The sequence below is a fragment of the Lepus europaeus genome, chromosome 4 (assembly GCF_033115175.1).
Source record: "Lepus europaeus isolate LE1 chromosome 4, mLepTim1.pri, whole genome shotgun sequence".
NCBI classification, from domain to species: Eukaryota; Metazoa; Chordata; class Mammalia; order Lagomorpha; family Leporidae; genus Lepus; species Lepus europaeus.
In genome coordinates this window covers 108,926,719-108,942,979 of record NC_084830.1, presented here as the reverse complement: position 1 = coordinate 108,942,979, position 16,261 = coordinate 108,926,719, and the positions used below count along the sequence as shown (strand labels likewise).

Genomic DNA, 16,261 nt, shown 5'->3' with positions numbered 1-16,261 from the left:
AGCAGTGTTGCGCATCTCCTCCAACAAAAGCTAAGCCTCATCTATTGCCTTGGTATAAGTCTCATAACCCCGCAATGTTTGAAGAGTAAGAACCACACAATCTCTACTTGGGGACTTAGGAGTAGCTACCTCCAGAGGCCCCCAGACCTTGCAACTTTCTAGTTTTAAGCACTTTCCAGACAAAGAAGTTACCAAATAAGGTGCTTCAATTGCCTGGGCTAAAAAATGCTTTGAGGTGTTAACACTAAGCATGTTCATAAGTACCTGTGTCTGGCTCTCATTACTCTATCCTGCTGAGACACTCCCCCGACCCCCACCATCTTCCACCACCACCCCTTTCCCAAGGCAACAAGAGGACACATTATGGCCTCAGAAAATGGAGGCCATAATACTGCACACACAGCACTGAAGAAATACTGCTGGTGCTAATTACAGGCACCAGATGAAGGTCTGGAAATTTTTCAATAATAAATTAAAACAATTAAAAGTCACCGGTTTCAAAGCCCAATATGTAAATAACACTGTATCAAAACGAAAATCAAATGTGTGATGTCAGTTCAGTGCCCTTGACTACAGCCAGTTCTAACACAGCTGCTTAGATCATACAATTCCAGGAACTTGTATTATTTAAAAACACATTTCAAAGAGCAGCTGCAAAGAAACTTCCTTTCCCACCCACCCTGCTATCCCTTCCCCCTCCCTCTGTCACAGATTTAGTTGTAAAATGTGAGGTTAGAAACCTTTGAAAGGAAAACAACTCAGTTGCTGATAGCAACAGTCTGTCAATGGATGCCTTTCACTTGGAACACACCAACCCACGAATTCAGACAGAAATTAAAGTGAAAAGCAGCTCAGGACACAACATCCAATATCTTTCTCCATCAAATATTCAGGAAACAAAACAACAAAGTGGCACACACATCTATGTGATGTCAGGATGAATCAATTCAGAGAATAGTGAGTGAATAATTAAAACGTCTTAGCAACCAATCGGACTACCCCAGAGAAGCGTTTCCTGTCTCACTGGGCTCATTCTCTTTTAGACTGCCATCTGAGTTCCACTGATGCCAGGCACGTTTACACACTGTCTTAAATCTTCACAGTATCTCAGGAAGGGGCACTAGCCCTATACAGATGAGCATACTGAGGCTTCAGAAGTGGAGTCTCAAAGAGACGCAGTGCGGGGGGATTCAGACCTAATGGCTGTCTAAACCCAGCCTGAAGCCTTGGCTACCTCTGGTTCTTCTACATTTCCAAGACCCTTGATGGAGTCTCTGTCACAGATACAGTCCATAAGGCTCTATCACCCTCACCTGTGGGTAAAACAAACAAACAAACTACGACCAAGAGTAAAGTGTTTTAAAATTCTTAGTTGTGAAGAGGTCTCACCAATGCTATCACCAACGCTAATCATCCTTTTTGAAGTACACTCCGCCTGCACTTTAAATAGTATAAATTTGCCCTTTAACAACAGTTCTTACAAACCACAAACTCAGCCTGCAGAAATTGACATTGCAGACTAAACATTTACCATGATTTTTAGAAAAGCATATCAGAATTATCACTTTTTCCACTGAACCGAAAGGAGCCAGAACCACAAACATTTTCCATTTTCCCTATACTGACAGGTACAATATTTACAGTAAGCATTAAAAACTTAAAAATGATAATTTTAACAGAATTAATAGTTTTAATAATCAAGTCTGAAGTAGAGTGTCAATTTTAATAAAAACTCAAACTCAAAATCATCTATAGTATAATGACTAGTAAGCTGCTCCACACATCATTAAATCTCAGTATGAACATACACAGGGACGTGTTTTTCCCCTAATGCTTTCGAGGCAGGGTATCTGTCAAAGAACCAATGCCAGGTTTGATCCAAGCCTACTGCACACTAACTAACACAATCGACGTGGCCAGCTTGTCCCCAGCTATTAGATTCATATGTATGAAATATACTGACATATGTATATATGTTCAGATCAAACCCTGTTAAAACAAATAGCCTTTTAACGAAAATATTTCCATGCCCCAGCCAATGGTCCATTCACTTCATGTAATAGTCAATACCACAAAATTCCACTTTAACAGAGATATGGACAATGCCTTAAAATTCGCTGTAATGAAAACTGAATTGTATGCAATGACACTAACCATATTTATATACATAACACATGTTCATCTGTTCTGCCTGTTCTACAAGGCTGTACAATCCCAAGGCAAAGCGGTTGCCTATGAACTAGACTCTAAATCAAGAGAACTTCAACAGTGCCACCTTGTGGCTATCCTATAAATATGAGGTGATTTCCCTGGCACAAAACATACAGGGAAGAAAACAAATGGTGGTGTAGCCTCATTTAGTTACAAATACTTAAAAGGAACAGCACAATCATTAACTTTAAAAACGACCCTGTCTTTCTTGGTTGAGAGGCAGCCTGACTCCCTGGGTGCTGGGAGCTGGGGCGCTGTACATACAGAGCAGCATGTGCACTTGGCTTACCTCCATGCACTGTCCTGTCTCTCTGTCTCTCTCTCTCATGGCTTTTTCTCTCTTCACCTCCTTATTCTACCCTTCATAATTAAAATGGCTTTTATTGAACATGGCTGCAATTCATGTATTCAGTACTGAGGGCCAATTTATGGAGTTTCCCGGAGTAATCTTGACTTTGCACCACCTTTTGCACAATCCTTACCATCACCACAATAACCAAGATGTTTGACCCTGATCATTTTATATGATTTCTCTGCTCCTTGGCTTCCTGATCTACATGATGAGCTTTCAGTATGACCCTACAAAGGTGGGGATACATATTTCTCATTTCTAGATACTAATGGAAGGGCAAGCGGTGCTACATTTCAGCACACACACAAAAAAAAAACAGCAGACCCAGAATTTTCTAAACTAACCCTCAAACAACCTGTAATCCCCATGGTAGCAAGTAAGCTTACAAGTTTTGGAAGAAGGGTTAGAAATAAGTAGCTGGCCACTCAGGGTGCAGCCCCAGGTTTTAGGCTCAAGCCCTGCACAAGTACCAAGAAGATGGAGTCCCGCACTCTCCTGCAAACCACAGGCGAGGCAGGGCGTGCCAGGGCTGCCCTCTGGGAAGCCGTGCGGCAGCTCTGAGAAGGAGGGCTGCTGGCAATGGTACTGGCCCATCCTTGCCCATTTCCAGACCAGCCCTGGCCTGGCAGTTGTAACCCCCACACTATACAAACCATTTGAGAGGAAAAGGTTCTGGCCAGCATTTCTTCTAGAATGAAGAATACCTAGTCAAATTTAATATGAAACATTTAAAAAGGTGACAAAGTGACAGAGACCAAAAAGAATGAGATCAAAACTCCAAGAGAAGGGACCAGTGTTGTGGTGCAGGAGGTTAAGCCACCACAACACTGGCATCCTACATGAGCACCAATTCGTGTCCGGCTACTCTACTTCTGATCCAGCTCCCTGCTGACGGCCTGGGAAAAAGCAGAGGAGGATGGCCTGAGTGCCTGGGCTCCTGCACTCATGTGAGAGACCCGGATGAAGCTCCTGGCTCCTGGCTTCGGCCTGGCCCTGTGCTGGCTACTGGGGCCTTGTAGGGAATGAACCAGCAGATGGTTCTGTGCATGTCTCCCCCTCTTTCCCTGTAACTCTTTTAAAAACAACTCTGAAGGGAATGAGCAGGGCGGGTATTGTGAAGCTCCTGTGTAGGGCACTCCAGTGGTAGAATCTCGTCATCATCCATCTGTCCAAATCCAAAGGGAGGCCAATGTAGACGACAGACTTGGGGTGACAGCGATGTATCAACACAGGTTCATGGGTCCAAACAAACGCACCACCCTGCTGCAGGATGTTGGTAGTGGGGCAGGTTGTATAGCTATGAGAATGGAAGAAAAGGGATACGGGATATGCTCTGAACATTTTTTTTTTTAAACTGCTCTGGAAATGGAGTCTATTTTTAAAACTCAAAGTCAACTTCATGACAGAGCAAGAGAGAGATGGAGGGAGGATGGTGAGGGAGAGGATCCAGAAACAAGTTTCAAGAAGTGTAATAAAAAGACATGAATTCATGTTTGCAATTCCGTAAGTATCACTTCTGATATAAATGAACATTCTAGGCTTGGGGACACTTGCCAAACATACAAATGGAAGGGAAAACAGTTCCATAAGTGTTTTCAGTTATATATAAAGGCATCGTGCGGATTGTATTCAGACTACATCAAAATAAAAAGCATACTGCTAACTCATGAGATGAATCAAACAATACCACTGACCAATAATCAACACTGATTGTCACAGAAACTGCCTACATTTCCTGGATAGATACTAAATTATAATTCCTCGTGAAATGCCGTTTGTCAATAACACAGTGTGTGTCCCACAGAAATGCTGCCTCAGATAGCACTCATTCTTTCACTTCATAAATATCTACTCAGTTCCAGCCAGGTTCGTGGGCTGGGCCTTCTTCCACTGGTGGGCTTCGTAGGAGACGAGTCAGTTACCTGGTAAAGCAGTAATGAAGTCCCGCTGCAACATGGGCTTCAGGTACGAGTTAATATGTCCATGCTGGTAATGACACATTCGTGAAATCAGATGTTCCACAAATTCCACTTGATCTGATTCAGACCACTGGTCAAAATATTTAATACACAAGTCTTTTTCTTTTTGATAGTTTCCTTCCGATGGCCTCTTTCTGGAGACGATCACAGATGATGTTCCATTACTAATCTATTTTAGAAAAACAAAAACAAAAACAAATTTAGGTTGACAGGGAAAAGACGTTTAATAATTTAAAATTAATTAAAAATATATTCAAGATCCATGTCTTCAACCTAGTCACTACAGTAAATACCAAAGTTATAACTATTTCAAAAGCTACATGGCATCTTACATCATTATTCTCTAACGCTTATTCCAAAATTAGTTGTTATTAGACAACCAGTGCTGGAGATGACCATCTTAGAGGAATTGCTCAACTTGGCAAAGTGGCAACTGATTAATTAAAGTGAATAATTTGTTTCACTTCCTCTAAATTTCAAAGTTAATACTGCAAAAAGTAGTTACCCCTTACCCATGGGGAATACATTCCAAGGTCCTCAGCTGTATGCCTCAAATCACAGATAGTTACAAACCCCGCATATACTCTGCTTTTTCATATACATGTGTGCCTATGACAAAGCTTAACTTACAATTTACAAAGCTTAATTTACTAAGGGATATACAACAATAAGCTAAAAATAGAACAACTGCAACAATATACTGCACTAAAAGTTATGTGACTATGTTCTCTCTCAAATTTCCCATCTAACATTTTGGGGCCATACTTCACCTCTGCAAACTGAAACCAAAACTGCAGATGGGTACCAGGAGGAGGGGCCTAACTGTGCAACTCTGTTACTGGTTCCCTGCTGAAGCCTGAATCCGAGTAACAAGAAAGCTTATTAAAACAGATTGTGGGCCCCACACCAGAAGTTCTGATTCTGTTGGTCTGGATTAGATCCCAGAATTTGCATTTCTAACAAGTTCCCAGGTGATGCTGCTGCCGCTGCCACTGTTGATGCTGGTCCAAAGACTACATGTTAGGGACAACACTTTGATAACCACTAGTCTACCTAACAGACAGGATTAGCAGTGTTTGAAGGCAATTCAATCTAAAAAACCTCATTGTACTCAACAGTTTCAATCTTCTCTACCAAAACAGTTTAGACTGTCCTTCTTTTGATTATCTTCTCAGAAAGTGACCCAGGGTAAACCATGTACACCTGAAAAGTGCCTTGTGGTGGTTCACGGACAACCTAACTGCTATACTAACAATGTTTTCTCATTAAATCCACCAAAATGTCCTTGCATAAGCTCAGTATATTTCTTTAACAATTCAAACTACATATGCTGCATCTAGACATTAGCACCCAAAAAACAATCCAAAACCCTAGATTCAGCCACAACTGCTACCTGGTGGTATGAGGCTCAGTAGCTTCCCTGTTTAAAAACAAAATAACCTTGATACTTCTCAAACATTTGCTGTGCCATCTGCCCGTGACTCCTCTGGTAGGCTCCTTGTGTATTATGCCAAAAGGAATACCATAAGAGAATTTTGAGAACTAAAGAGTTCAATTACAAATGTTCATTACTTCCATTAGGAACTTATCTCAGAAGTCTTACATAGAAAGAATCAAGAGCTTTTGTTATCAGTATGTTCCCCAAAATAAAGTGGATGGAATCCATCCCAAAGGAAAGGGTATCCTTTAGAAACAGCCAAAGGGGCCTTTGACTTTCCTTGATAAAAATCTTCTAAATGTCATGTTTGCAACAAGTTCTTAGATTGGAACGCATTTATGTCCCACCTAATTTATCTCACCACTCAATGTGTTCTTCCCCTCCTAACCTGGTTTAGGAAGAACTCACTGGCACCAGGTACCACTAGGCGGCAGCACTGAACAGGGATATTTTTTTTAATTTTGCTTATAGTAAAATTCTCTTATCTAACAGACTCAAAAATTAAGAATTCGAAAACAGAAATGAAGTGAAATTTCTTTGCTGTGAGGAATGTCTGCAGTTGATCAGGGACATCTACTCTACTTTTAAGCATAATGATATCCACCACAATGCTGTCACAGAAAAAAAAAAAAAAAGAAGTAACTGCCTAATTATAGAAAAAACAGAAGTAAATGCCAAATTATAGGCAACTGGTTAATGCAAATTATAACACATCTACATAAAGTGCTGCAATGTAACCATTAAAATTCTATTTATTTATTTATTTATTAAGGTAAGTTTTTCTTAAAAAAAAAGAAAATGCTTATGAATTAATATTAAGTAATAAAAAGGCAATATTAAGGAAGAGTATTGTGATCATGATCCATGAGAAGAGCATGCCAAGTCAGAGTAAATATACATAAAAATGTCTACACTGCCTGATCTTGAGGAAGAAAGTTGCATGTTTCCCTTTCCTCTTTATTTTTCCTCAAATAACTTGTCAAAATAACTGCTCTCAGAGAAGTTAAGAATCAACATGGTAACAACTTTGATTTGTGTACTACTTTATAATTTACAAAGTACTTTCACATCCCATTATCTCATTTGATAGGCAAAAGGGTTATTATTTCACTTACAAAAGGGCTCCCAACCATTTAGCATCCCTAGAATATTTATGTACCATTAACTAGTTGACTGGAAGACAGATGGAAGCAAAACCCCAAGCTAAGGTGTTAAGAACCACTGCAAAATGAGAAATCAATAGTGAATGAAGAGAACCCTCTTGCAAAATAATAGACATAAAGGATGGCACAAAATTGTTTACAAGCAACGTCCAAAAAATATAGTGGCATGTACACTATTCACAGTCCACTTTTCACATTCTACACTGGAGTCACCGGCTCAGCCCTCCAACCTCTCCCTAACATTGTTTTCCTTTACTTCATTTCACATCAGACCAGCTAGGTGTGCTTTATTCTTGTTAACTAATCTACCTCTTTAGTTTCAAATTGAATGAACCCAGATATATTTTTTACATTATTCTCTTCACATTTATATTTCGTCACAAAGATTGATGAAAATTACAACACATTACATTCTCCCCCTCACATTAAAAAAAAAAGGGGGGGGGGGGAAGAAAACTGGCAAACTAAAATAAAGTCATGAGTGTAAAAAGCCAAGTTTAAAAGGAAAACATAAACCAACAGGAAAAGACAGAGCAGGGTGGAGGTCAGGAAGAAAAGGAGAAAAAGTCATCAATGTTTCCACTGGTGTGTGGCATGGTGCCATTTTGGTGACAAATGATGCCACCATGGTCCGTCCTTGGCTAGACGGTGGACACAGTCATAACATTTTAGGCTACTCCCACATGGGAATCTTTGTGACAACTTCAAAAAACTGGGGGTGGGATGGGGGAGGAGTTCTGAAACTAGCAAAACTGCACAAAAGGAAACAAAAAAGCCTGGCTCTTGATTTCACTGAGGACATTGGCAGAGGGAGACTCTTATCTCTGTCAGTCAATTGCTGTCTTTTCTGTGCACGTCATTCCTACCTGCCAAAGAGTATTTTTCTTTGGGGACTCATCTTCATTTTGATCTTCCATAACTGAAGTGTTCTAAGGGGGGAAAAACAGGTTATTTGAATTATGCCAAGTTTTGCAAATCCTAAATAATAACTACAAGATATAATTTTGAGAACCTAAACTAGAGTGGATCAACACAAACCCAAGAACTACTTGGCTGTGGCTAGCAGTGTCATTTTGGGTCAAAGGAGGTATGTTCATCTTTCATTAATCAAGATAATTAGTAACTGGACAAAAGTATCCCCAAACTCTTCATTATGGAATTTGGGCATCTTAGAAAATAGGCAAAATCGGGAGTATGGCTGAAGTTCTACTACTTGTCTTCACTGTTATTCTTTTATTTGTAGCAAGAAAACCCAGAGATCCACCAAGTTCTCAATGATGGCATAAAACATCGACTAGAATGTCTGCTATGCAGTAATCCACCCCAACAATCAGCAAATAATTGTAAGTGACAAAACCTTGGAATCCCCCTGCCTTTCTCTTCTCCACCTTGGTAGCCTTATTTTCCTGGAATGGCTTTGCAATCTCCTCTACCATGGTGGGTGCCCCAACCTTTTCCCTCAAGAGAGAATGCTGTCAGCCACTAACAATCTAGTGTGCCTTGGGAATGCATTAGCTTTTGATTTTTGTGTTTACTACACAAAGAGGTACTGTGTAATTATTCTTTCTGGTGACCTAGTCGCTCAATAGATGCCCATTAACTGGAGATTATACATGATTGGATTTTCCTTTTGAGGCTCCTACCTAATGGCTAAATGGAAATTTAATGAGAAGGGGAAGTGGAAGAGTTGTGTGCTGAAAAGAGTAACAACTCATTTATGGATAGGAGTCTCTCTAAAATTCATTCCCAACTCTAAAATTCTAGGAATGCGGCACAAAGTTTAAATTACAACATTTGTTTCATAGCATGATTCAAAAGGATACTACAGATCTAATTAAGTTATCAGTATTTAGAAGATCCTGTTTATCGCCTTTATGGAATAAGCCTCCGCCCCCCCCCCCAAATTTTCCCTATTTAGTCATATCCTAAAATGTTCGGACCCATAAAGTATTTACAAATAATCTATCTGAATCTACCCAATGTACGTAATAATAATAAAAGAATTATCATTGAACCCCAGTCGTTATGCAGGTCACCCACAGGCTCTACCACAAAGTAGGAAAGCCAAAAGCTTTGAAACCTAAGACAAAAGTTGCGATCCTGATTTGATCATCCATTCAATGTGTTTGTATAATCTACAGCAAGTTATTTTACTTATGGAACAAATACAAATCGCATAGAGTGACTGAGACAACTGAAAATATCCAGCACAATGCTTGGTGCTTAATGGGTATTCAAAAAAATATCACTGCACTCCCTGCTTTAACCGATGAGTTACCTTGTCGCGCTTTTCTAACTTCAGAGACTTGGACAGAATGGCTCCAGACAGCTGCCTACAAGGAAACACATGGCTTCCTCAAAAAAAAAAAAAAAAAAAAAAACCAACAACTTCTAAGCCCCATAGTAGCACTAAGGTCTGGAATATAACAAGGTGGGGCTCTTAGGTGAAAAGCCAACCATTAGCTAGAGAGGAAGGCAGTGTACTCCCTGTTCAAAACACGGCTGGAGTGAAAGCAGCAGTGACTAGTCCTGAGTGGAAAGAAGGGGGTGGAGAATATGGAAGCAAAAGCAGGATTTATGGCAGACTCTCCAGGTAATTTTCCTTTTGCTCTTATCTTGAAGGAATGCAGAGATTTAATAGGTTTCCTTAAGGAATGAACAAAGTATATCATCCCTTGAATTTGGTAGTTACAAAGTCATCTTGCAATGTCCCAATGTCCTGGGTCCTAAGAACGGCAAGAAGAATGGCTGGAAACATGAAAGGAGGAACAGATAAAGGAATACAAAGGAATACAGACCAAAGAGGAAAAGAAGTGAGAAATCCATCCCCATTCCCATGTCACCAGGTATCCCAGAGGAAATGCAGAAGGGATGCATATGATCTAAACCGAAACCTTTCCAAATATAAGGGTAAAGCCGCTGCCTACACTGACATCCCATATGGGCTCCAATTCCACTCCCAGCTGCTCCACTTCGAATTCGGCTCCCTGCTAATGTGCCTGGGAAAGCAGCAGAAGATGGCCCAAGTGTCTGGGCCCCTGCACCTGAGGGAGATCCAGAAGAAGCTCTTGGCTCTTGGCTTCAGCCTGGCCCAACCTTAGCCATTGCGGCCATTTGGGAAGTGAACCAGCAAATGGAAGATCTCTTTCTCCATCTTTCTCTCTCAAATAAATGAAAATAAATCTTTTTTAAAAATGAAAAAAATGGAACCTGAATTCTCCAGAGCTGTGCTGATCAAAGCTACCTTAATACTTTCTTCACTTAAGGAGGAAAACACAAACACATCAGAAGACCCTACAGTCTACACAAGAAACAACTCTCTGTAATAAAATTTAATTCTTCTTTTCTTTTGTTCCCAGAGAAATAGTGTTTACCTATAAAGTTGAGACAGGAAAAACTTCTCTGAAGTAGCACTGTTCTCATAAGGGTTACAATGACCCCACAAAATAATAGGCATGCCCTATTTTACAAGCAGCGGGAGTTGTGGTGAGAAATATGCAACTGGCTTGGGATTATGAAGCAAATATGGGCCAGGATTCAAAGTTAGACTCTTTACAGCATTGCCTCCTTCATGGCATTTTTTCTACCATCACAAAGGAAAACACAGGCACCAGTGGGTACTGTCTTTATAAACAGCACTCTTAGCATTAATGCAAATAGTGTACTAAGGACAACTGGTTTGGTTAGTTCAAACAGTCAAATTTCCATTGCCCTGAGAGTCAGATTTGGAGATTTTATAATGCTGATAAGAAATCTGTCTAATGAAAGAGTATAGGAAGAATAGTCAAATCTGACACTGTTGTCCATTATGGAAAACAGTATAGAGGTTCCTCAAAAACTAGAACTGGAGCAGCTGTACAATCCAGCAATCCCACTACTTAGGTATATATCCGAAAGGACTGAAATCCCTATGTCAAAGAGACATTTGCATCCACGTGCTTATTGTAGAACTACTCACAGCAGCCAAGTATGGAATCAAACTAGGTATCCACCGATGGCTGAGTGGAGAAAGAAAATGTGCTGTACATATATTCACACAATGGAATACAATTCAGCCACAAAAAAGACATTTTGTCATGTTTGCAGCAATATTGATGGAACTGGAAGACATTATTTTTAGCAAAATAAGACAAGCACAGAAGGAGAAATACTGCATATTCTCATTTATAAAAAGCTAAGCTAAAAATTTCATCTAGGAGCCGGCACTGTGGTGTAGAGGGTAGAAGCTGCCACCAGTAGCTCCATTTCCAATCCAGCTTCCTGCTAATAGCCTGGGAAAGCAGTGGAAGATGGCCCAAGTGCCTGGCCCCTGCCAGGAGACCCAAGAGACCTAGAAGAAGCTCCTGGCTTTGGCCTGGCCCAGCCCTGCCCATTGCAGCCATTTGGGGAGTGAATCAGTGAGTGGAAGATATCTCTCTCTCTCTCCCTGTCTCTCTCTGTCTCCCTTTCTCTCCCTGCAACTATGCCTTTCAAATAAAAAATAAATAAATATTTTCTGTAAAGTTCATCTAGAAGTAGAGAGTAGAAGAATATCAGTTACCAGAAGCTGGGAAGGGGAGGTGGAAGGGATAGAAAAAAGATGGTGAACAGGTACAGGGGTCCAGGTGGATAGGAAGGTAACTTCTAAAGTTCTACAACATAGCAGGGTAACTACAGCTCACAAGAATTAAATGAATTATTTCAAAATAGCCTAGTGGAGAGAATTTTGAATGTTCTCAACACAAGAAATGATCATGGCTGGAGGTGACAGATGCACCAGTGCCCCGATCTGATTGCTGCAGTTTGTGTGTATGTATTGAGATGTCACTATACCCCAGAAATACATGTGATTGCAGTGTGTCAACTACAACAAAAATGTACTTCTTGAGAATTCAATATTTTTGTTTAAAAATTTAATTGAGGGCCGGCGCCACGGCTCACTAGGCTAATCATCCGCCTGCGGCACTGGTACCCCGGGTTCTGGTTCCATTTGGGGCGCCGGATTCTGTCCCGATTGCTCCTCTTCCCGTCCAGCTCTCTGCTGTGGCCCGGGAAGGCAGTGGAGGGTGGCCTAAGTGCTTGGGCCCTGCACCCTCATGGGAGACCAGGATAAGCACCTGGCTCCTGGCTTCAGATCAGCGCAGCGTGCCGGCTGCAGTGCGCCAGCCGTTAGCGGCCATTTGGGGGGTGAACCAACGGAAGGAAGACCTTTCTCTCTGTTTCTCTAACTCTGCCTGTCAAAAAAAATTTAGTTGAAAATACACGTATTGTGGCCTTGGAATACAATGAACAAAAAAATTCCTGGCCGGTGCCGCGGCTCAATAGGCTAATCCTCTGCCTTGCGGCACCGGCACACCAGGTTCTAGTCCCGGTCGGGGCGCTGGATTCTGTCCCGGTTGCTCCTCTTCCAGGCCAGCTCTCTGCTGTGGCTCAGGAGTGCAGTGGAGGATGGCCCAAGTCCTTGGGCCCTGCACCAGCATGGGAGACCAGGAGAAGCACCTGACTCCTGGCTTCAGATCAGCGTGGTGCGCTGGCCGCAGCTGCCATTGGGGGGGTGAACCAATGGAAAAGGAAGACCTTTCTCTCTATCTACTCTGCCTGTCAAAAAAAAAAAAAAAAAAAAATTCCTCACATAGCAAACAAAAGCATTTTAGGCAGCCCAGGTGTGAAGTACAGTCTTTAAACTGAACTTTATTTAAAACCAAGCAAAACTTGGGAAAGTTTACTCATTGCACCATCACGCAAACATGCACACACACACACATAGTCTCCCAATATTGTGAGTTGAAAATTCGTCAAGAAAAAGTAAATCACTCATCAGCTGGATAATTCAGCAGCCACGCTGCATCTGCCGTGAAACCGCACTGCCCCAGAGAATTCCCTTCTCCTCTGCAGCACTTCACCACTCCTACAGCGCCTTGGGCATTCTGCCTTCTCACTGCTGTACCAGTCAACGAAGGTGGCAGGCTGTTCCCAATGACCCAGGCGCCATTCACCTTTAGCTTGGAGTACAGGCACAGTAATGCTCTATCTTTGCCAGTAGGTGCCACCAACTAACACAAAATAGTTTCCACTTGGAAAATTCCCAATTTTGAGTTATGTAAGAGGGATGCTACTTTAAAAGTGCTGCAAATTCTGTGTGAACTAAGAGGGTAGGAGTCACACAGCTAGTACATGACAGAGAGGACTCAGACCTAAGTCTGTTCTACCCAGAAGCCTCTCTGTATTTTCTATACAGAAAAGGTGAGTTTCAGGTGTTTTCCACCTGATTGGCAGAAATTGCTGAGTGCCACAACTGCTAGTTTTAGCTCATGAAATCAATTTAATGGGTTGCTACCGGAATTTTAAAAATAAAACCAACGCGATCACAGGAATTCCCCTATAGACAAGATTAAGTATAGTAACAAATTCACATTAAAAAAGGCTGAAAGAAATGAGCAAAAACCAGGAAAATTTGAATCAAAAGGAAAGCAAGGGGCCAGCATTGTGGCGTGGCAGGTAAACCTGCTGCCTGCGAAGCTGTCACCCCATATGGGTGCCAGTTCCAGGCTGGACTGCTCCACTTCTGAGCCAGCTCCCTGCTAATAGCCTGGAAAAAGCAGCAGAAGATGCCCAGGTACTTGGGCCCCTGCCATGCATGTGGGAAACCTGGAAGAAGGCCCTAGCTCCTGGCTTTGGCCTCGCCCAGTGTTGGTCATTGTGGCCATCTGGGGAGTGAACCAGTGGATGGAAGATTTTCTCTCTCTCTCTTTCCTTCTCTCTCTTTCTCTCTCCCTCCCTCCCTCTCTGTAACTCTTTCAAAAAATTAAATTTTTTTAAAAAAAAAAAGAAAAGCAAAGATCATTACTGAAAGAAAAGCAAAATTCAAGCCAAACCACTGGATAACAAAGAATATATATATATTTTTTTTTGACAGGCAGAGTGGATAGTGAGAGAGAGAGACATAGAGAAAGGTCTTCCTTTTTGCCGTTGGTTCACCCTCCAATGGCCGCTGCAGACGGCGCATCTCGCTGATCCAAAGCCAGGAGCCAGGTGCTTCTCCTGGTCTCCCATGCCGGTGCAGGGCCCAAGCATTTGGGCCATCCTCCACTGCCTTCCCAGGCCATAGCAGAGAGCTGGCATGGAAGAGGAGCAACCGGGATAGAATCTGGCGCCCCAACCGGGACTAGAACCCGGTGTGCCAGCGCCACAAGGTGGAGGATTAGCCTGTTAAGCCACGGCGCTGGCCGATAACAAATAATTTTTTAAATCTCTTTAAAAACTGGAATTTATGAAGACCATAAAATGTGCATTTATATAGTGAATAAAAACAAAGTACATCAAGTAAAATGTTAAAAGTACTTTTTAAATAATTTTCTTTTTTTATTTTTAAGATATATTTATTGGGGCTGGTGCTGTGGCATAGCGGGTAAAGCCGCCGCCTGCAGTGCCAGCATCCCATATGGGCATCAGTTTGAGTCCCGGCTGCCCTGCACCCATATGGGAGACCCAGAAGAAGCTCCTGGTTCCTGGCTTCAAATCAGCGCAGCTCCGGCCGTTACTGGCTGCTGGGGAATAGACCGGTGGATGGAAGACCTCTCCCTCTCTCTGCCTCTCCTTCTCTCTGTGTAACTCTGACTTTCAAATAAATAAATAAATATTTTTATTTATTTATTTGAAAATCTGAGTTACAGAGAGAGAGAAGGAAAGACACAGAGAGATCTTCCATCCACTGGTTCACTCCCCAAATAGCAGCAATGGTCCGGGGTTGGGCCAGGCTGAAACCAGTAGTCAGGAGCTTTATCCAGTCTCCCACGTGGGTTGCAGGGACCCAAACATGTGGGCTGTATTCCTCTGCTTTTCCCAAGCCATTAACAGGAAGCTGTATCGGAAGTGGAGCAACAGGGACTGGAACCAGTGCTCATACGGATGCCTGCGTCACAAGCAGCAGCCTAAACTGCTACGCCACAATGCCAGCCCTTTTAAATAAGTTTCTATCTTCGATGCAAAGTAGGCCAGGAAGAAAGGAAGGACAAAGGAAGGAAGGAAAGGGGTAAAGCTTAAATTATTAGGTTTATCACAAAGTTTTTGTCTAATTAAAAAAACTATACAGTGGGGCCGGTGCTGTGGCGCAGCGGGTTAAAGCCTTGGCCTGAAGCGCTGGCATCCCATATGGGCGCCGGTTCTAGTCCTAGCTGCTCTTCTTCTGATCCAGCTCTCTGCTATGGCCTGGGATAGCAGTGAAGGATGGTCCAAGTCCTTGGGCCCCTGCACCCACAAGGGAGACCCGGAAGAAGCTCCTGGCACCTGGCTTCAGATCGGCACAGCTCCGGCCGCTGCAGCCATCTGGGGAGTGAACCAACGGATGGAAGACCTCTCTGTCTCTACTTCTCTCTGTGACTCTGTCTTTCAAATAAATAAAATAAATCTTTTTAAAAAAAAAAAAAACTATACAGTATCCCCAATTCTCCCATGCACAGTTTCCATTTTTCATGGCTTCAGCCACCCATGGAAATCAGGGCCCAAAGATAACTGATATTTGTCTTGACTCGTATGAGAGAAACTACTTCACATAACTTAGTATGAACTATTGTTGTTGTTCTATTTTATTATTAGTTATTGTTGCTAATCTCTTACCATGCCTAGTTAACAAATTAAACTTTATTGTAGGTATGAACATACAGGAGAATATAGAATTTGGCCCCAAAGATTTCTTTTCAATATTCCATGTTGTCACACAACAAATCACAAATACAATTAGAAATCAGAAAAAGATTATTATATGTTTCAGACTAGGCTAAGCAGAAAAATCTAAATCTAATCTCCCAACTACTACTTGATGTAAATTCCAGAGATAAATACATAGGACAATGTTGGCAAGGCAAACCAGACACCTTTTTGTTGGTTTTTTAACTCTACCGAGGCCCCTAAAACCTAAATCTTACCAACACATTGCTTGAAAACTAGAACATGAGAAAGCTACAAGCATTTTTCCCCCCATTTTATTTGAGAAGCAGAGAGAGACATCCCTGTGTTGGTTTATGCTCCAAACACCTGCAACAGCCAAGGTTGTGTCAGGCTGAAGTCAGGAGCCTGGCACTCCATCTGGGTCTCCCACATGGGTGACAGCAACCCAAGCACTTAAGCCCATCACCTGCTG

General features: G+C 42.0%; 1 protein-coding gene across 6 annotated transcripts in view; it reads right to left on the bottom strand.

The window, feature by feature from the left end:
* The window catches only part of FBXW11 (F-box and WD repeat domain containing 11), a 138,850-nt gene that overhangs the window by 41,969 nt on the left and 80,620 nt on the right, over positions 1-16,261 (bottom strand). For 3 of the 6 annotated variants that reach the window (XM_062188689.1, XM_062188690.1, XM_062188687.1), the window contains 2 exons: positions 8,010-8,072; positions 4,486-4,711 (listed from right to left, as the gene is read on the bottom strand). In XM_062188689.1, coding sequence (XP_062044673.1) covers positions 4,486-4,711; positions 8,010-8,072 — 289 coding nt within the window. The remainder of the gene's footprint in view (positions 1-4,485; positions 4,712-8,009; positions 8,073-16,261) is intronic. The other 3 variants (XM_062188688.1, XM_062188691.1, XM_062188692.1) reach the window with 1 other exon arrangement.